This window comes from Haliotis asinina, chromosome 5 (genome assembly GCF_037392515.1).
Source record: "Haliotis asinina isolate JCU_RB_2024 chromosome 5, JCU_Hal_asi_v2, whole genome shotgun sequence".
Lineage (NCBI taxonomy): Eukaryota > Metazoa > Mollusca > Gastropoda > Lepetellida > Haliotidae > Haliotis > Haliotis asinina.
Genome location: NC_090284.1, coordinates 18,237,127 through 18,259,051, shown reverse-complemented (window position 1 = coordinate 18,259,051; position 21,925 = coordinate 18,237,127). Strand labels below are relative to the sequence as shown.

The following is a 21,925-nucleotide window of genomic DNA, read 5'->3' as shown; positions in this document are numbered from 1 at the left end:
AATCTGGCATCTCGCGATTTTAGGTTCCTGGCGTGCCAAAGGGAGGCAAGTCTGCATACTGCGGCTACACTGTTCAAAGCTTGTTGCATTTCAAGACCAATTAACATTTCTATCCATTAGTTCAAAATAGAGGGTATCAGCAAAATTAAAACGTTCGTGCCTTCAGAAAATAAGTTTTAGCAGGTTACCATAGTTACAGATAGAAACAAGCTTTATCAATGAACTTACTCCCCGAGGTTATCGAGACTCATCATTGATGATATAAGTTCGAGAACTTTGTCCTTGTTTTCTTCGATCAACCTTGCGGCGACCTGACTCCCCAGGTGGTGCATTCTCTCATTCACTGAAATTGGGAAGAAAGAAACAGCCAGGATAAGGGTACACTGCTTCAAAGAAGTTTCCATTCAGAAACTGTGTTTGTTTTAAAACTCGCCTCAAAATGGTCCTCATTAAACTATATCATACTTATGGATACTACCCAAGATTAACAGACGCCACCCCTTGAACCTCTCAGAACCCAACATGACAGTGATATGTGACGATTAGTCCCATCTTCCTCACTTCAGTCTTGCTCAACACATACTTTTCAACCAACCTGCCCTGTATACACCCGTGAAGCAATGGCTATTTGGGTGTACTTGATACCGGTAGTTTTCTTCTTAACCTTATCTAATATACTCTTTCATTCCTCCCTTGGAGATTACGAAAACATCATAAAAACGATTTTAAATAAGTTTATTATAACGGTTATTTTTTTTTTTTGTGTGTGTGTGTGTGTGTGTGTGTGTGTGTGTGTGAAGAAATGATAAATATCAACACACGTGAAGATACATTTTGCTCCAATTTATCTTTTGTTAGACAAAAGGTTGTAAATTTCCCATTGGAAAATGATAGCTGAAAATACCGCTCTAATTTATCCTTTGTTAAACAAAAGGTTGTAAAGTTCCCATTGGAAACCCTAATGATAGCTGACAATACTGCTCTCACTCACTGTAGATATCTTATTAATAACTGCTGAAAATTTGTTTCCTTTTGGCACGGTGGCTCTATTTTAGAATCAGCACGTGTCTTTAGCACCAACATAAAACCCGGTCCCATCATATGCAAATTAGTACCTCGTGTAATTCCATGTCATGAGTACAGCAAAGTGACAACCTACTATCAACATACGGTTCCTCATCATCGCCGAAGTCTATGTCATTTACGTCATATGTCATCTCTCCATCCTCATCCTCAGCCTGATCCTGATCCTCCATAGCGCTGACCATACTGGCGTCCTCATCCTCATCCTCATCCTCGTCCTCCTCTTCTGGAATGTCTCCCAGTTCTATCAGATCCGGTTTATTCAGGCCTCTCTTGATGTCCTCCAGAATCTTGGCCTTAGCGTCAGCATAGCCAGCCGCCATGTTTTTACTACAAAGAAATTATTCGTTTACCATGATGAACTCATGATGAGGGTAGGGTTAGTTTGCTGCGAATACCATCCATAATAATTTGTGTTGTTTCTCAGTGCTCAGCTTCAGAGACAGATCCAGGAAGCGGGCGAGTACAGAACTTGAGAGTACAACTGTTATCATGTCTGTTATGCCTAAAACGTTAATCATCATTGTGCCATATACCTCATACCCAGAGCTCCACGCGGTCGATAAACATTTGTTTACAGTATTTGAGGGAGAAGGCCATTAAAAACTGACTATGCGGGATACACACCAAACATTACAGGAGGTCAAAGAACACATAACTCAAAATATTGACTACCATGAAACCTCTTTTTGGTATTAAATATTACACAAAATAAAAACTCGTTTGGTGGATTTCAGGGAAAATCTGCTGGATTCATTTTTGGTTTCTCCTTATGTTTGTTATGAGTATTTTCTCTTCCCTACCCACGGGAGTTACATTTTTGGCCCAGTTTTGAATTTTGGAAGAAATAGGTACTACATTTATTGTTCAAGACGCCCAAATACGATTTGCAAAGCAGCATGAAAACTCATGTTATGTAAGAAAATCTACACCCTTGACGTACATTGTATCCTTCTTGACAATAAGAGCCGTGGCGATGAAGATGAAGACAACGACAACGATGAGAACAATAATGATGGTCCATTCTGGCGTCACCTGGAAAACTGCACAAAACGTGCATACAAATGCAAACATTTCTTTAAAAGAAATCAGATCCTAAAACGCCACTCTTCAGAACTGCCTCTTAAAAGAGATTTATATTGGTTAGTGCTATATTTTGCACTGATAACATTCAGTATCACCATATTTATCACTTGTTATCTACAGTCACATATTATGGGGGATTCTGACTTTCACTTGATTTTGTTTGTTTACGACATCGACTTTTGTACAAAATCAATTTTAAACAATAACATCAGAAATGCATTCTTACTGACTGACTCGTTGCTGCGGGTGAGAGCAAATGCATGTGTTATGGTAAGGCGGCCATCTTGGTTTACGACGCATGCGTATAGCCCTTGTTTGTGGTGGTTGGGCATGAGCGTAACCGCGCTCTCATTCTGGAGACCAGGCAACTACAAAGAAAGATGCACAATACCATCATATACCATGTGTTATCTTATCTGTTTTCCTTTTGTGAGATTTGTTTTTCACCTGCAAACCAACGTATTTGAGTAGACCCCTGACCTTTGACAGTTTTGTTGTAAAGAAAATCCACACCAAAGACCGGAGTTTGAATCCCCACATGGGTACAATCTGTGAAGCTAATTTCTGGATGTCAGTTGCCATAGCCTCGTACAGCCTCCAACAGTAAACTGCTTCGTCGCATCCCGTTTCTTGGTTTGCAGTTGCATCACGCAGCTATTATCAGTGGTGGAGGAAACATTACGTTTATGTTTTCCGAAGGATCAATATGTCTCATAGTTCGACTAAAAATTTTACAGAGACACGGTAATGTTTGCAATGTTTACACTCCCACAATGCAATCGTGGAATGTTGCATGACTAGTCAGCTTCAGCTGAATCTGCTGATCTAAACTTACTTTCGTAGGAGAAATGAGACGGTCATATTGCCTTGTCTGGTTTAAGAGAATCACAGAAGTAATTAAAATGATCTAGAGAAGATATTTAACCTGAACATAAACCGTCACCAAACTGTTCATCATTTGTTTTTCTAGTAACGGTTGTCTTAACGTAGGGGGCTGACACGTCATAAGAACACAGCGTCAGCTAGCCCTGTGAGAGGATTATTAATTTAGGTGACAGACACTGTCGTTTGTTTTCTGTCACAGATTAATCGAAATTTGGTTTAGAAATTATTAAATACGGCATCTTAGAAAAGAAATACAGTTCGTTCTACCACCATGTACAGTGTAATAAAGCACACTTTCGACCTGAACTATCACATCGTTAGTGCTTTAACGGTATAATAGTTCAGGGCGAAAGTGTGCTTTATTACACTATACATGGTGGTAGAACGAACTGTATTTCTTAACTAGACATGTTTAAGGGAAACAAATTAAAACAAAGATGTAATACATTTGATAATCGACAATGACTTTAGTGTGGGTGTGCCTGCTTTGAAGAAAAATGATGTTTTACACAATTACCAAGGGCTGTATAAGAGCTCCCGATGATGGCTTGAGAAGGTTGTCTCCAAGCAACCACTGTGCTTTCGCATGATGTCCGCCCTTGGTGAAGCTTGTGAAGTCGCATCGAAGTGTCACTTTGCTCGTCGTGTGTTCCACGACATTGCTCACATGTGCTGCAAAGATAGATGACGTTGCATATGCCGTATAATATTACAAAGCGATATTAATACAAAAAATCGATCTTTACTGTTACTGTCTGCAGAAAGACTTCGACAGTTGATAGGGTCGTAAGTATAGATTTCTATAATTGGCATTTGGAATTTAGTATTATGGACAGAGAAAATAATTCTAAAGACATGAAACGTATTCTTTATAAGAACTATAAAATTTGGTGTAGACAGCAACCGTGTTGTTATATAATATGTGATCACCCTATTCACATAGTGAGCTGACCGTGAAAATCTAGGATAAAAATGGTCTTCAGCAACCCATGCAAAAAGCGACTAACAGGATCGGGTAGTCAGGTTCGATGACTTGTTTGACACATGCAATCGTATCCAAATTGCGTTGATCGATATTCATGCTGTTGATTACTGGTGTGCCGTGTGAAACTATACACTCACTCACTAATGCAATCTTCTCTGCCACTGTTTCGACAGTCCATAGGGTGTGTAGTATAAATATCTACTACTCGTGTTTGAAAGTTAGTTTCAAGAAAAGGGGAAATAATTTTATGGATATAAAACTTATTCTTTGCTGGGTGGACACCAGGGAACCTTCTCGTCATTGTTACCTGACCTTTGAAGATAGAACTGGGCTTCTGGGTCCCGATCTACAGAGCGTTCGCTACGTTACGACCTTTTGTAACTCTACTTTACCATGGGCTTACGAATGCCGAATGCCGTGGCACTACAGACGTTTTGTGGATGGGGGGACCCAGTAACCAATGCTTGTCATAAGAGGCGACTGACGCGATCGCCAAGTCAGTCTCGCCGACTTGGGTGACACATTTTATCGTATCCTAATCGCGTAGATCGATGCTCAAGATGTTAATCATTGGGTTGTCTGGTCCAGACTCGTTTCTTCACAGACCGCCGCCATATAGCGGGACTATTGCTGAGTGCGGCGTAAAACAACAAAGAAAACAACTGATCACATGATAGTTACCCGACAGGGAGTATCCCATTGAGTTGATTGCCCCAGCTGTATTAAACAAAGCACCAAGTCTGAAGGAGAATTTTTCATCGTTGACGACAACTTTGTCCACGTTGCCATCGTGCCCCTTTTTGACACCTGTGGAGTTGGTGATGACTGTCCACATTGATGGTGGGGCGCCACCAATGAAGACCTCCTTCTGAGGACGGTAGCTCCGTCCAATGCAAGACAGTTGCATAGCCTTGCTTTTGTCCTTCCTTAATTCGGACCCGTTACCTTCAACCTCTAGTGATAAATAGTACCAAGTTCGGGTCTGCAAAAAATTCCAGAACCAATCATTACATCCCTGATTTTTAAAAATCTGAACATACACAAATTTTGATTTTATAACCTAAAGTACGTTGTTAACTGGATGCCACAGGGACATATATGTCCTTCCTCTTCAACCCTCACTTTGAAGTCAAATAAAATTCTAAATTATATCACGCACACAAATATACTTAATATTTCGAATTCTATAGGAAACCTCCTGCTTCGTGATACCATCCACTATTATCTCAGCCAAATCAAAGTGCTTAAAATAACCTCTCAATATTGGCTTCATCGCAGATGTTGTCATTTTTCACACTATAAAAAATCGCAATTCACACCTTTATTTGCTCCCTGTTTTGAAAGATGAAAATCGGATAAATACTGGTTGTTTTGAATTTCAAAAATAGCATAGTGATGATCACTGATATGACTTTTTTATGTAACCAGTAATGATAATTCTGAAACGTTGCCGATGAATGCAGAATCGATTTGGGCTGTTTTCGAAAATACACTTGCGCGAACGCCGAAGTAAGCTGTCTGCCATACTGGATAGTGTTTACAAAATCACGTTTCGAGAAGGCCGGTATTGAGACGCCAATTACATCACGTATATTTCATAGTCATCACGTATATTTCAAAATGTATCATTGTATTCCCCATACATATTAGAATCAAATTACAAATGGTCTTTGCCACCAATACTAGATAAAACGAAGCGAAAATGGGCATGAGAACGAACGCTGTGCTCGAACGACTGCGCTTGTTTATAACAAAGAAAAATTCCGATTTTACACTCCGTAGCATTTTCGGAAATTTCCCGACATCCAGCCGTCTAATCATTGCTTACATTGGGTCAGTACGTTTAGAATATTCAGAGGAAGAGTATCGTAGCCAGAAATAGCAAATTAAAGTTCGACACACCGCAATCATTTGAACTTCATAAGAAACTGTCAAAGTTTCCATGTTTTGTCTAAAAAATGTTGAATTCAGTCAGTGGAAATCAGGTGAGAAATATACTAATGAGCAAACCAGTGTCGTCTTTTCCCGACCTCACAAAATGCACAAAACATGCCATGACGTCAGGTAAAATGTATTATTTCCGGTAATTTCAATACGTTTGATGATATGGCTATTACTCCGTTAAAAAATATGCAAAATTAGTAAAAACACACCTGCAAAAATAGGAGAACATGAGAATCGAAGAACTAACGTATTGTATCGGATTGGGTCATCCAAATCTCTATTACCTGCTTTGTCATGTAGTATATTGGCATCTTTTCTTATAGATTGTGAAACGACTAAACGGTATCCGCTCACATTGGTGAACTTTGTATTGGAATAGTTTGGTTCACTGTGAAGAAAACATGACGAAAATTACACTGTCCGTATCAAAAGCAAGTTCTCTGCATGTGATTTGAGTTACTGACCTCATGTAAAGCATAGCGGAGTTATGCCCCCTTATCTTTATATGTACATGACCTCTCTGTCGACGTTTTAACATCACATAAGAAAAAACATTTTTTGACATTTACATTATGTTGAACGTATAGCGTTATGCATTAGCACATGAATCCATTCCATATGCACTTATGTCGTTTAGACATCAGGCTGTATTTTCTTCACTCGCACTTTTCGTTAAGATAACAATCGTAGTGTTTTTATTGGTGTACGATAAAAAACGCAGAAATTGACTGTTTTTTAACGCATACACATTTTTGTACATCATTTTCTTAGCAGTGTCTAACCCATGAGGTAGTCGCACATATATTTATACCAACGGGTTGGAAATTAAATATTCTACAATTCAATGTATTTTTTACAGCCGTACACAGATTCAGGACCAAGCGAGCGCAATTCTCACACAAGATTCACTTCTCAAAACAACTCCGAATGGCGGCGCCTCAGACGACTGGGGAATCAATATCTCCGTGTTTTTTTAAACAATGATATTATTTATCATGTAAGTTGATTTATAAGCAAAATACCGCAGATAATGACATGTGTAATGGAACTCACTATAAGTCTACAATTTCCTGAGCATTTATTTCCGACCTTGAAAGTCAAGAAACAAAGCACAAAAAACATTAACAACCAAACTAATGACAACAAAGAACTGCCAAAAAAAACCCAAACACACTCATCCAAAAACAAACAAAAACCAAACAAACAAAAACCAAAAACCAAACAAGACAATAAAATTCCCTTCAAATTCCAAGAAACAACAAACAAAAAACTACGTTACTTACTTGGAAAACAAATGTTTTCTCACAAAAGACGTTTTTCCGGTTACAAGCAAAACAGACTTTTAATGCACCTTGTTCTGAGAAGAGGGCAACGAAGGAGCCAGGCACAACACCCTCATTATACAGGATGAGCCCATTAGACGTGCGCATGCGCACTGTCAGAAGCACTTTTAATGTCTTGTCATGTCTGAAGCTTAAACGAGCGAAATGGCGGCTTCGGAAGTCAGGGTAGTTGAAACCACTGTCTGAAACAAAAGGGAATAATGCAATTCTGTTGGTGAATAACCGTTAATATATTCTCATAATGGTTGAATAAACTCCTAAATGAGAGTGAAGTTGGTGGCTTTGGGTTCCACAGATCGACTCTCGCTTTTAAACGGAGGACTGCCGTAGCGCCGTGTTGAATGTAACTCTCGCTTTTAAACGGAGGACTGCCGTAGCGCCGTGTTGAACGTAACTCTCACTTTTCAACATGAGACTATCATAGAGTTGTCGCGAACGTAACTCTCAGTTTTAAACATTTGACTGTCATACCGCTGAGGCGAACGTAACTCGGACTTCGGTGGAACATGCGATCACTTCAACTCTTGAGCTACCCTCTAATTAACTTGAGCAGACCAATTTTTACATGCACCGTCTCTTCATTACAAATAATGGGATACCAGCTACAGAAGATTCGCCCACTCTTTTTCCCATAAGTGTAGTTCCTGCATCCTGTGCTTACCTGGTGCCTCTTTCTCAATGTTCGTTTCTTTGTCAGGGGCACCTAACCCCACCCAGTTGGGGGACTGGTAAAGAGCTATGTCCTTGAAATTAATACGTAGTATGGACATCACACCATGGAAACCTGAAAAAAATGGAAACCATTATGGGCAGAAGGCGACAATACGCGATACACTTGAGCAGTCTCTTTGTCTTTTCTAACAATGAAACAAGCACTGAAAGTCCGTAGCTACTCCAAGTCAAATTTACATCTTGGTCTTTGCTGATGAGGTTCTGTGAAGATCTACTGAAAATCACAGGACTATTTGACTCGAAAGTGATATTTCAAATACGATCTTGTTTGGACAATTTACGGATCCTTTGGAAATGCAGACAGTACTACAACCCTAGAACAGTATGATAGTAATTACTAGTATTTTTGTCTTTGGCCTACGTTAAAGTATGGAAGGTAGGAAGATGACAAAACGTTTAGATGATCGACTTCTTTATTTTGACAGTGGCGACGTTTCTGTAAAGATTCTTATTTAAGCTGGCTGGCTATTCTCGAAACATTCGTGGCCTTACGAACTTCTTAAGCCCATTCTCACCACACTGGTTACGATCAAAGTTACGAATTCTTAGGGCTAATAACGTTTCGAGAGTAACGGCCCTGATTCTTACACTTTACGAGGTTCGTAAAGGTACTGGTTAAGATTGGTCTTCAGCAAACCCATGTCGTGATCACAGGTTTGTCCGATCCAGTGTCAAATGTTTACAGACCTCCGCCAGCTGGAATATTGTTGAGTGTGGAGCTACTCAATCAACAAACAGTAAAAATGTGAATCGAGTTTCTGGATGATTTGTTATTATTGATTCTACTTACCGTTATTGTCGTTGTCTCCCATGCCAACCCTCATGGAGGCATCGAGATTCATTTCTTCTAGGAAGGGCGTGACCGGAATAAAGCGAGCATGTTTGCCGTCATTTACCCGGATGTAGCTTTTACCACGTGACACATACACAAGCAGGTCATTCCATTCCGATGCCTGGATGAAAAGAAATGTTAAGGAGATAATCACTGAGTAATCACATCTTCTTTTCCAAACTAAAATACGTTGTTCCTTTCTTTAAATTTTGGTAATAACGGTGGGATACTTTGCCATGAGTCAGCCACGTCAGCGAGCCCGACCACGCGATCTCATTAGTCGCCTACCACAAGCATAAATTGCTGGGCCCCGTAGCGCTGCGACATTCGTAAGTCAGTGACAAGTATACGACGAAAAGGCGTAGCTTTACGAACGAGATCAAGAAGACAACCGAGTTAATATGGCTTTCACATCCTTACAGGTACCCATTCACAGCTGGGTGGTACTTTGTCCATGTTTACTGCATGTTGCCGTACCCGCAACTAGGTACTGCGTATTCGTGTGGATAGCATCTGGTCATCTACCAACGGATTCGTGAGTTATTATAAGTGCACGGGGTTGTGTACTGCACAGTAGACAACACTGAAAGAATCTGCACACAAAGTTTACTACACCGGTGACAGGTGTGCTCGATCCTGGCACCTCTGAGCTCGCTGGATTACTAGCTTGGCGCCTTAGACGGCTCGCCCACCGCACCCGTATATCGAATTAAGTTTCAATAGTCAATAGTGAACACTAAAGCCGCTTTGTTGAACAGGGCCACAGCAGTAATCACAGTACCCAGAAACTTTTGTCAATATACTTCAATAACATAATAGATGTAACACCTGAGTGTGCAACATTTGAGAATGTATTTTTGTTTGAAAACAGTATCAAAACGCTATTACATCAAAAACAGTGGCCTAAAGACAGCACCATGCTCTCATGGTGATACCAGTATCAAATAAAATGATATCTGTATCAAATATACTTCGTTTGTCAGGGATAAGGGGGCGGGGTAACTTCATGAGTACAGCTTTCACTGGTCACACTAAAGATTCTTGTTCCCTTCCCCACATGGGTACAATGTGTGAGGCCCATTTCTGGTTTCACCTGCCGTGATAGTGCTGAAATATTGCTAAAAGTGGCGTAAAACTAAAACTCACTCATTCATTCTTTTGCCAGGCGGGATGGGCGTGATTCTGTGTGAGGCAAGCGGTTCCATACCGTTAAGGCTTCTTTTCCATATGTAACACCTACCGTAAGTGGCGTTTTGGCCACGAGTTCAATTTCCCGTCCATCAATGGACACCTTCAAAGTTGGGAGATACTTCACGAGGGTAAGGATGAGAGTGTGGCTACAGTCCCACGTCCCCTCCATACACGCCCGGTGACGGTAGATCAGCGTTCCCGATGGAGACAGTGGCTTCAGGCGTAGGTACATCAACAGGTATCGGACTGGCTTAGCATGGGGACTGTACGTCAAATAACTTTTCTTGTTGAACTTCACGGCTGGTTGGTCTCCTGGAAGTATATGGAGCTGTTAACATGAATGAGTGAGTGAGTATGGTGTACGCCGCTTTTAGCAACATTCCACCAACATCACGGCGGAGGACACCAGAAATGGGCTTCACGCATTATACTTACGTAAGGAATCAAAATCGAATCTTCGACGTCACATTTAACCAATAGGCTACCACTAGTGTAATCCGTTTCTAACCAGGATATTGACGAAAGGCATTAAAAAGTGCGGTACATATAACAATGTTTTTTGCAAACCACTGAAATCTTAGTAACGGGAAAATGTGCTCACCTCTGGGCTACTGCTTATTACTGTTCGCAAACAGAAAAGAATCAGTATGAAAACATGGAATGATGTTCTAAACCTCATCGATGTATCTGATATGAAAGGATATTGTGTATGATAAATGAATGATAAGCCTACCTTGACAGGGTTGTGTGTAGCAATATGCAGACTCTGTCCCGGGGCCGCGACATATCGGACCGTTGTTGAATGGAGCAGGGTCCGTGCACGTGCGGTCACGGAAGTAGTGTCCAAGGCCACATTTCTTGCTGCAAGGCGCCCACTGACCCCACGCTCCCCAGTTTCCGGCCACTTCGTAAGAAAGAGTTGAAAATGTTACGTCACAAGGGTTACATTGAAGCCACATTGCATATGAAACTAATTCTAGTATAAATAGGAAACATGTAATCGAGGGGCGGTGGGGTAGCCTAAAGGTTAAAGCGTTCGCTCGTCACGCCGAAGACCCGGGTTCGATTCCCCACATGGGTACAATGTGTGAGGCCCATTTTCTGGTGTCCCCCGCCGTAATATCGCTGGAATATTGCTAAATGCGGCGTAAAACCAAACTCACTCACTCACATGTCATCGATGGACAATATAATAACTAGAATATCACAGATACCATATAAAGAGTTGTTATCAGGAAACCACTTCAAACTAATGACGCACAACGCACATGTTGAAGTGTAACGGCATGCACTGACAAGCAGGCTTACCATACAGGGTTTATACAACACATACAATACAAGGAGTTCTAAGTTAGTAACCATGCATGATTGATCCTCGCTATAAATAATGTTTGATACAATCAGCCAGTCAGAGAAATACAGACAATCAGCCTGTCAGACAAATACAGACCAATAAGATACCCCCTTTGCTACTAACAGAGTTATAATATATGATGCTTGATAGCAGACTAACAAGGCAAAAAGACTGACACTGATTAAGCCAGGCGTTTGATATAAACATACTATTAAGATTAAAAACAGAATGAGACGTTGATAGTTTTATAATGATATGAGCAGACCAACGAGTTTACTCTTATACAAACACGAGGAGACATACACTGACACAAACAGACTAACAAGTACTGTCTTATACAAACATGATGAGACATGACTGACACAAGCAGACTAACAAGTGCAGTCTTATACAAATATGACTGACACAAGCAGACTAACAAGTGCAGTCCTGTACAAAATTGAGGAGACATGACTGACACATGCAGACAAACAAGCTCAGCCTTATACCAACACGACGAGACATGATTGATACAAGCAGGCTAACAAGTGCAGTCCTATACAAGTAAGCATAACCAAAACAAGCAGACTAACATGTGCAGTCTCATACAAACATGAAGAGACATTATTAACATACGCACAATAACAGGCTGAATCTTATACAAAAACGACGAGACATGATTGACTCAGACTAACAGAACAGGCACGATGCAAGCAGCCTATGTTTAAAAATACTGCTAAGACATGATTAACCTGAACAGACGAGCAAGCTTAAAACAAGCAAAAACAAAGTGCGAAAAAAAACAGACTGAGCTCAATTAAAGCAATGCAAGTTGACAACAGCTGTTTTTATCAGGCAGACTAACACGACAAAGTTTGATACAAGCAGACTAACAAGGCAACATGTTTGAGACAAGCAGACTAACATTACAGCATGGCATGTTTGATACAAGCAGACTAACACGTTTGATACAGACTAACACGGCAACAAGTTTGATACGAGCAGACTAACACAACATGTTTGATAAAAGCAGAGTCTTACAAGACAACAAGTTGATACAAGGAGATTAACAATGCAACTAGTGTGATACAAGCAGACTTACAACACAACACTTTTGATACAAGCACACTAAGAACACTACACGTTTGATACTAGCAGACTAACAACACAACACGTTTGACACAATCGGTGAAGCAAGGCACGTTTGATACAAGCACACTAACAAGACAACAAGGTTGATACAAGCACACTTACAAGACAACAAGGTTGATACAAGCACACTAAGACGCCCCATAACCTACCTGGACATGGATGGATGTTGCACAGCGCTTTCATTGTCTGGGTCTTCTTCTGTCCATCGCCTTTCCACTGTCTAACACGTTTGATCTGTCCTTGACCACAGGTTTTGTCACAGGTTGACCACGGACTCCATCGTGACCAGTGGTTGTCTGGATCTGTCAGTCAGAAAGCTAAATTACCATTCTTTGCACCCGGTCTCCTGTCAATGTCCCAGTAAAGTTAATCCAAACTTACTTCTGTATGTAACACAACCGAATGTGACCATGAAGATCCGGGTCAAACATGATCTTCAGCAACCAATGTTTGTCGTAAGAGGCGACTAGTGGTTAGGCTCACTGACTTAGATGACACCTGTGATCGTATCCCACTTGCATAGTTCGATGCACATGATGTTGATAAGTGGATTATCTGGTCCAGACATGTTTATTTACAAACAATATATCTGGAATATTGCTGAGTGTGGCGTTGAACAACAAAGCAAACGCCCAATACCTGAAAGCTCTATGTTATCATCCAACTTGGGGTTACTATTTCAGGGACTGACCTTTACATGGAGCATTCTTGCAGACTTTTGAAGCACTATTCTCGCCTGGACAAGCGCCACCATTGGCAGGTAATGGGTTGTCACAGCGACGATAACGACGGCGGGATCCAGTACCACACGTAACGTCACAGGCGGACCACTGCATCCAGTCACTCCAGCCGCCGTTCGCTGTAAAATATAGTTATAGGATATTAAACGAGCTTCCCCTTTCATATCAAGTTTATGTCCCGAGCTCGAGACAAACCAAACTTATTTCACTCGGGACATAAACTTGATATGAAAGGGATAAAGCTCGTGACAAACCAAAATTATTTCACTCGGGACATAAACTTGATATGAAAGGGGAACGAGTTTTGTATCCTATTTATTACCCACGTTCTAAAAAGTGAAAATATCGTTAAAATAAAGCAATTTTTTGCTTTCCTACATAGAACCATGTAAAGCGGATTAATACATCATATTGGTGATTGGAATGTCAACCGCTTCACTCCAGGAAAACGTACGCTGCGTAGAGGCAATGTATTTCCTATACGGCGCCAAATCACAAGAAAATAAACAAATTGAGACAGAATCAAGTCGTAATGAAAATTTAATTCTTTTCAGTTGAGGATTTGTTTTCAAAAGCAATAATGCAATTCATCAAAACACTTGCGAAGTGTAAATATTTTGAACTTGACTACGTGACCTAAATCTAGCCTGAACGTCAGTCGGCCATCACTGTAGGGCTAGTCGTCATGTTGAGAAGTGTTCCCTGAGAAGAAGATTCTGGGGAGCATTTAAATAGGAGCGGCAAACTCAACAGCAAAGATGAATGTGAATAACAGGGAACTGTATGTCTCAAATAGTTGAGCTTAATGGTCTTCATCGGGAGACGTGTTACTGTAAATAATTCGGCGACGCTTTGCGCGGGATGCCAGTGACGCCTTCTCATCGCGGCTTGGAATTCCCACTTGTCGAGATTCGATGTTTATGTTGTCTGAAAACAAAGCCTACAACCTCGAACGAAGACGATTTCAAGCCTATTGTGTTCAGATTCTGGGAAGTGCTTTTGACCCCTACTTAAGAAACCACGGGAGGCATGGCAGTGACAATATGTTTGTGCGGGAGGACACGAATGGATGCGGCTGACAGTGGCAGTGATAGAGATACAAGGCCACCGCTCGTCTTTTCATGTGGTGTGTTACTGTGCAGTCCTGACAACATACACACAGAAGGTATTCAATCTCTTCATAACATTCACAACTCTTCCAAATAATTGTCCGTCAATTTTGACGAAATCAATAACTTTTACGGGCGACGCCATATTTGTTTACACTCATGAGAGGCCTACTAGACGTATTTGTTTACGTATTGTTATAGATTGTTTTATTTTCGTTTTTATTACAGAAACTTGAGTTATCACAGATTTGAAAATAATGCTTGTAACCACAGTAAATTAAATAAAATTTATGTAATTCCATAGAAGTGTTTTCGTTTTACATGCTCTAAGGTGTGAAAACATGAATGAAAATCATGAATGGAATGAGTGATGACAGTAGTACTAGTAATGTCAAAGTTCACGTATTAGCCAATCAAATCACTCGAAAGTGTTATGATACATATGTGAGACATATGTGTCATAACACTTTGTTATGAAACACCTGTACGAAGTACCACGTGGGTAATAATACTTTTTATAATTAAAAACTGTTCCACAGGAGATTATATATCGCGTGTGTGACAGTAGATTTTGTACAATGCCCTGACAATGCTGTGACGTCATGAAGTTGATAACGTCACAATGCCATGTCATCACTGCACTGTACAACTAATGGCAGTACTGTCTTCAGAGATGTACATTTTCATTGAAAACTATGACGAATCATTTTGGATGATAAATAGAATCTCACACTCGTGTCCACTGATATAAATTATACCAGCTGATTTTGATATTTGTTACTTTTGATATTCGTGTTGATATATTTGATATCAGTTTCAACATTATCATCATTCTATCACCTCGTTTGATAGGCTCCTTGCGTCGTCGGTGCACTGTTCCTCTCAACGCCCATGGTAGCCATACCCGTTATTCAGCTTGTGACATGGCCGTTTGACCCCTGTCCCGCTTGTGGACTCGTGACGTCACCGTGATTGACTTTTCAATTGAACTTCTCCCGACTTATTTTATGATCTCATGATCCCTCCATTAAAATTTTTATGTACCTTCGACATTATTATCGTTCTTATCAAGCTATCAATGCACAGTTTCTCTATGTGGCTAGTGAATATGTATATGTGCGTTTTGCTACGATGTTCTCTTGGTGTTTCAAAGATATGGGTACAAACTATCTTTCAGAATGTACAAGATGGGATTTAAGATACAGTGAAAACAGAGATTTCGGGTATATATACTATAAATGGCATCGTGTAATCATACTTTCCCGAAAGTCAGAATCTAGACACACTGGGGTTCGTAACCTTAATTCATATCATACTCTCATGGTTATTACCTAAGGAACCAGTGGAATACCTTTATGTGACCAAGTTGCGGTTGTCCTTAGGGATAGAAACAGGTGAAAGTGATTTCAACTGAAAATCAGCTGAGGTTTTGGGGACCGCTGGCCCCTAACGGGATACAGGATCGATAGATTTGCATTTATATCCTCGGATCAGTCGGATTTATATCCTCGGATCGGAAAATTGCCACCCCTGTGTCTTGAAACAAAGCTTGGTCCCTGTATATTTTTCATTCAGTCATACTTCTTCGGTTGCGTTTCATCGGATAACTCAAAGTATAATATGTGCTTGTTCCTTTAACTTCGACAAAACTTGTATTTTCAAATAAGTTCAACGTATATTCATAATATGGGTTAAACAACACGGACTTCAAAAACCGAATGCTAGCGTACCTGGACATTGTACAATGTCGCAGAATTGTATCTGCCTGATCTCCCCACAACATGTAGCATTGATGGAAGTTAAACACTCCCTCTCCCTCTTCCTGTAACCACCACCACAGGACCTGGAGCAGGAAGACCATTCTCCCCATTTCCGGTACAGACTTTCCCTGGACCTGTCATACGGCGCGTGGTACGGGTCACCCCAGGCTGGCGTCACCTGAATAACAACGGCACTGGATATGACGTCATATTTAGTTTGTTTGGTGTATTGGTTGATTCGAGACATATAAGGCCACATAGCAAAAGTGAAATGTTTCTCGGGCACTTCTCGTGTCACTTTTTGTCTGACTGAATCTACAACTCATTAACACGTGCTAATAAACTTCCCATGCTATATTTCTGAGAGAAAAAATAAAAATGTGTTCCTCCGTCGTCACTTTTTCTCAATCAAAAATTTTTTTTAAAGTCCTACAGCTCTCATCACTTTTGAAGGAAATGTGTCCGAGAGACATTTAAGTTTTTTATGCAGGCCAGCCTAATATATAGCAAGTTGTTGACGCATTGAGTTCCTGGGCATAGATTTTCGAAGTTCCTTACATTAACTCAATAACATTAACTTACGACTATCTAACACTAAAAGCTTCGAAAATCAAGGCCCTGAGCCCCCTTCCTTGAATGGATCGTAGCGCTAAGTTGATCGTAACTCCCATACTTCAACATAGACTTATGACTGTCGTAAAGCTACTATCGCTCTTATGAACGGGTCTCTGGGTCCAGATTTTCGAAGCTCTCTTAGCTCTAAGATAGTCGTAAATGCCACACATTAACATTAACTTATGACTACCTTAGCGCTAAGAGAGCTTTGAAAATCTAGGCGTAGTGTAAGACTATTGAAAGTCTATGTTACAGTATGGGATTTACGACAGTCGTAGTGCAACGACAGCCTTGTGGCATGAGCCCCAGGAACCGGCTTACAACAATTTGTTCCTGTAGCCTTGTGTTTTCTTCCTTGTTTGTTTTTTAACGCCTTACTCGTCAACATTCCATTATAATGCCCACTGTTTGGGACAGCCAGCCCAGTGGTAGACAGCAGGGCTTAGATTTTCGAAACTCTCTTTGCGCTGAGATAGTCGTAAGTTAATTTTAATGTATGACACCTACTACTATCATCGCGCTGAGTCAGCTTCGAAAATCGAAAACCACTGAAGGTAGGTCACCCAACTAGGGGTCGTTAGGATATCGTGCACACCAGTTCAATGATTTTAGACCATCAGTTCTAACCCTAAATTTGATAACGGTATAAAAAAAGATATGGAGAGGTACTCACTTTTGCCACTCTTTTCTTTGGAACTGTTTCTGCTGCTGTCGGTTCAGTTACTGGCGTAGTCTTGTCTAAGAACAAAAAAAAAATCATGGTGTTACTATCCCTGTGAATGGGACATGCTGCCTCACCCAACCACAAGGTTCAACGGGGCCACGGTTCACACAGCGTTCGTAATATTATGGCATATCGTAACTGTATAGTTTGTAATTTCACATTAGGGGTGAAAACATATATGCTTGAACATAGTGAGTGGGAATGCCAGTGTCTTGACAGGTGGAATCGATAATCACGTCCAAGGGCGCTGAAATACCCTGTGCAGATTTGCATTCCTGAATCGCAGCAGGGTTAGCTGATAATTTGTACCGATAAGGTTCCTTCAGATCGACAATTTGAATGTGTTAAATAGTTGCAAGTAAACAACTACCGATTGTGTCCCTTCGGCCTTGCTGAGTCTTAAAAGCACATCTGCCGTTGAACGGGAAAAGACTGTTCACAGTCCTGAATGCATCTCACTCACTATAATCAAGCAACTTTTCAGATAAAACACATCTTGTTTTACAGGCAGGCAGACAGACAATTGTTTGTTTACGTCTCACTTCTGTGCAACATAAATTTAAATAGACATAGAACATACGTTAAAGTACAGAACCATTCATTCAGTATGAGTTATAAGAGACAATAGTTTAAAAAATCTTAAAGATTGAATAAATGCAGTAAATGCATAATGCTGGTAATAATGCATAAATATAGAAGGTGTAATATTAAAATGCAGGTTCTGGTAAAATTGTAAAAGTATATCCGCACTCATTCTCTTCCCACAGGGGTTACTTGTCATATCTTCCTACGAACCTGTGTTCTAATACGGCCATATTTTGCGGTTCTCATAAAATCCCCGAGCGGCAAAAAATGGCAGCAGATTTATCTCCCCTTTTCTGTCCATTCAGAACACGTGTTACATCGACCTAGATTGACAAATGCAAGCAATGTGGAGAAACAAAAATGACATGATTGAGTTCTGTGTAGAAGAAACATGTGAGTATCGCGCTCGGGAAGAGGTTCTAGTTTCCACGATGCATCCGGAAATTACCGAGATCTTTCGAACGATCACTTTTGAAACAAGGTCGCTGATTGCACTTCTAAATCTGATTACCTCCAATCAGTCTTGAACACTCGCACCATGAAAGGGCCGTATTAGAACAGAGGTTACGTAGGAAGATGTGACAAGTAACCACTGTGGGAAGAGAATGATTCTCACTTTGACAAAACACATTTTCAGCATTATAGGGATAACAATAGGAAAGAAATTTACTTTGTTTAAATTTTCAGCGTTGTTAACAGAAAAACAGGTGTCTTGTTTTAAAACTTACTTTGACTAGCAGGCTGTGAACGATTGCAGTCACTGGTGTCAACCTCTGGACCCAGACAACCTTCCCCGCCGGAAGGATAGGGGTCAGCGCACATGCGCAGTCGTGTCTTCCTGCCTTGCCCGCAGACGGCGGAACAGTCCGTCCATTCTGACCATTCCGACCAGCCGCCTTTTCCTAAAAAGGAAAAGTAAGTATAATCATCATACTAATATGAGGTCCAGACCAGGTAATCACTTAAAACATCACTTACTTTCAAATTACGCCGTATAGTTTGGAACCGGTGCTATTGTTAGTGGCCTCTAGATTACCTGGCGAGGCTGGTTAGCCTCATGGTTAAAGCGCTGGCTCATCGCGCCGAAAACCTGGGTTCGATTCCCCGCATTTCTGGTGTCCGCGGGGACCACCGCCATGATATTGCTGTATCACCGGATTGCGTGCAGCTGTACTGGCTAGCGACCAGTTATCGGCAACACCTGCCTGTAGCGCTTGCACAGACAGCTTGACTTGTCCTTCCGTAGTATTTCACACTTTGACACATCACAAAAGCGATAGATTACGAGTTTTAAAATTACTGTAAGTATTTTACATTCGCCAGTACAGATTCGGACACTCATGTCGAGGTGGCGAATGAAGGGATCAGGGCACTGGTTTTTCAAAGCTGTCTTGCGCTAAGATAGTCGTAAGTTAACAAATTGAATAATGTATGGTACTGACGACTATCGTAGCGCTAAGAGAGCGTCGAAAATCTGGGCCCAAAGTCCAGGGCCTATATATTCGGAGTTCTCTTAACGCTAAGTTAGTCTTAAGTTAATGTTAATGTATGGCACTTACGACTATCTTAGCGCTAAGAGAGCTTCGAAAATGTATCCACGAAGCGTTCCTAGCCTATGATAAGCTATAGAGTTACGACAGATCGTAACTTTAAGAACGCTGTATTGATCGGGACCCTGGTTTCTTTGACACTGAACACTGCTCATAGTACTTACTAGGACAGGCCCCCTGAAAACACGGCCTGCTGATGATGAGACTGCCCACTGTTTCCCCGCGGACAAGACACTTTTTCTTGAGAAGACACGACCTACGAGTTACTTGACTACCGTATGACCCACAGGATACGGAGCATGGGCTGAACTTGGACCACTCGGAAAACACGGCCTTCTCACTCCCTGCAAACGGCCAATAACACATTTTAATATTGTAGATATTATCCACATGATCTATCAAACGACATTAACTAATAATATGAAATAGGCACGGATGATCTCGTAATCTCATCTACCATTGGCTATAACGTAGTGCATCACTAATGCTTCTTGAATGGCCTAACTATACTTTAGGGATAAAAAAAACCCCCTAATTCCCTTCTGTCAAAAATATGTTCTTATAATGATATAACTGAGATTCATAATCTCATGAAACCAAATGACCTAACCCTGAAGATCTAGGTTAGACAAACGGGATCGGGTCGTCAGGCTCGCTGACTTGGTTGACACATGTCATCGGTTCCCATTTGCGCAGATCGATGCTAACGCTGTTGATCAGTGGATTATCCAGTCCACACTCGATTATTAACTGACCATCGCCATATAGATGGAATATTGCTGCATGAGGCCTTAAAGGAAAAAACCAACTCAAATGAGCTATGTCTTCACCAACCTGTTATATGACTGCACTTCTTCGCGACACACGATTTCTTCTGGTAGGCCTGTCCAGGGCAGGTTTGACCTCCATTAACGGGACTGGGGTAGGTGCAAGCCCTCTGTCGGTACAGGTAGCCGTTGCCACACGGCACTGTACACTCCGACCATGACCCCCAGGCTGACCAGCCACCGTCAACTGTGACGCACAGAATAGGTATATGGAGAATAACCAGTGATCGCGGTAGGTTTTGTACGAGTGCGTGTAGAAATAAAATCATAATTATGTAGTTTAAATCTTTTAAGCGTGAAATTTTCAGTACAACCCTGAATCATGTTAAATTTTATTGTTTGTCTGTATGTTGCGGTTTTAAGGTACTTTTAAAAATTATGTAGATCAGAATCCATTGCGTCCAAAACACGCGCGCAAAATATGTTTTTGCGTGGTTTTATCATTTTTTTTGCGTGAAAAACGCATGTTTCTGCGTTAATGCGAACACTGATAACACAGTGCCTTTAGATATCAGACATACAAGCACCAGTCAATAAAGGTATAAAAAGTTTCAAAATGTCATAAAATAGTTGCCCAAAGGCGACTTCTCCAGCGTTACGGGTCTTGACCCAACCATGTCTTCATATAGTAATGTGATGGGTATGTAAGACGGGTGCGGTGCGGTGCGGTGCGGTGCGGAGCGGTGCGGTGCGGTGCGGTGCGGTGCGGTGCGGTGCGGTGCGGTGCGGTGCGGTGCGGTGCGGTGCGGTGCGGTGCGGTGCGGTGCGGTGCGGTGTCATCAGAGTTAAATACACGTATCTTACATTGAAATAATCAGCTTACCTGGACATGCCCTCTTATATTTATAGCAGATCAGATGAGACCAATATTTGTCCTGTAACAAGAAATGTTTTTTTTAATGAAAACTAGAAAATGCATCACAGTACTCGCGAATAGAGTACTGTCCCGTCATCAACAGTTGATGAGGTCAGGTCTATTGCAACCATTACGAACTGGACATAACAGGCCCTTGCTTGAAAATGTTGAAATACATTAATTTAATCTCACGAACGTCCGAAATTCCGTCTAGAGAAGCACAGATTGTTGAAGACCAATTCTAACGCGGGATTACAATAGAGATATAGCTTGGTGTATCCATACCACTGACAGAAAATCCGAAATGTCCGTCTCAGAAGGTATTCTTAAACTTTGTATCAATTGTCACGTGATACAAACGTCAGAATATCTATAGGGTTTTAAGTCTCAGCAGAGTGAATATGAAATTGTGACCCTAACAAAACATCTAACGGCTTTGTTCAAGAAGTAGATAAATGTAGATAAATAATACCTATTTAGGGGATTAGTGATTTAGTGCGTGAGTATGATTTTATGCCGTTTTTAACAATATTCCAGCAAAATCGCCGTTAATCGTATAATGAACTCATTTCATATTTGCTGATATACTTTAA

General features: G+C 41.0%; 1 protein-coding gene across 1 annotated transcript in view; it reads right to left on the bottom strand.

The window, feature by feature from the left end:
- LOC137283427 (uncharacterized) overlaps positions 1–21,925 on the bottom strand; it is a 30,487-nt gene that overhangs the window by 1,780 nt on the left and 6,782 nt on the right. Inside the window, exons 3-21 of the mRNA XM_067814901.1 lie at positions 21,300–21,351; positions 20,484–20,663; positions 19,814–19,993; positions 18,828–19,001; positions 17,464–17,528; positions 16,146–16,353; positions 13,258–13,425; positions 12,716–12,868; positions 10,815–10,985; positions 10,131–10,393; positions 8,849–9,011; positions 7,988–8,110; positions 7,267–7,508; positions 4,721–5,021; positions 3,572–3,726; positions 2,396–2,537; positions 2,027–2,126; positions 1,160–1,413; positions 229–343 (exon numbers count right to left, since the gene is read on the bottom strand). Of these exons, the coding sequence (XP_067671002.1) occupies positions 229–343; positions 1,160–1,413; positions 2,027–2,126; positions 2,396–2,537; positions 3,572–3,726; positions 4,721–5,021; positions 7,267–7,508; positions 7,988–8,110; positions 8,849–9,011; positions 10,131–10,393; positions 10,815–10,985; positions 12,716–12,868; positions 13,258–13,425; positions 16,146–16,353; positions 17,464–17,528; positions 18,828–19,001; positions 19,814–19,993; positions 20,484–20,663; positions 21,300–21,351 (3,209 nt within the window). The remainder of the gene's footprint in view (positions 1–228; positions 344–1,159; positions 1,414–2,026; positions 2,127–2,395; positions 2,538–3,571; positions 3,727–4,720; positions 5,022–7,266; positions 7,509–7,987; positions 8,111–8,848; positions 9,012–10,130; positions 10,394–10,814; positions 10,986–12,715; positions 12,869–13,257; positions 13,426–16,145; positions 16,354–17,463; positions 17,529–18,827; positions 19,002–19,813; positions 19,994–20,483; positions 20,664–21,299; positions 21,352–21,925) is intronic.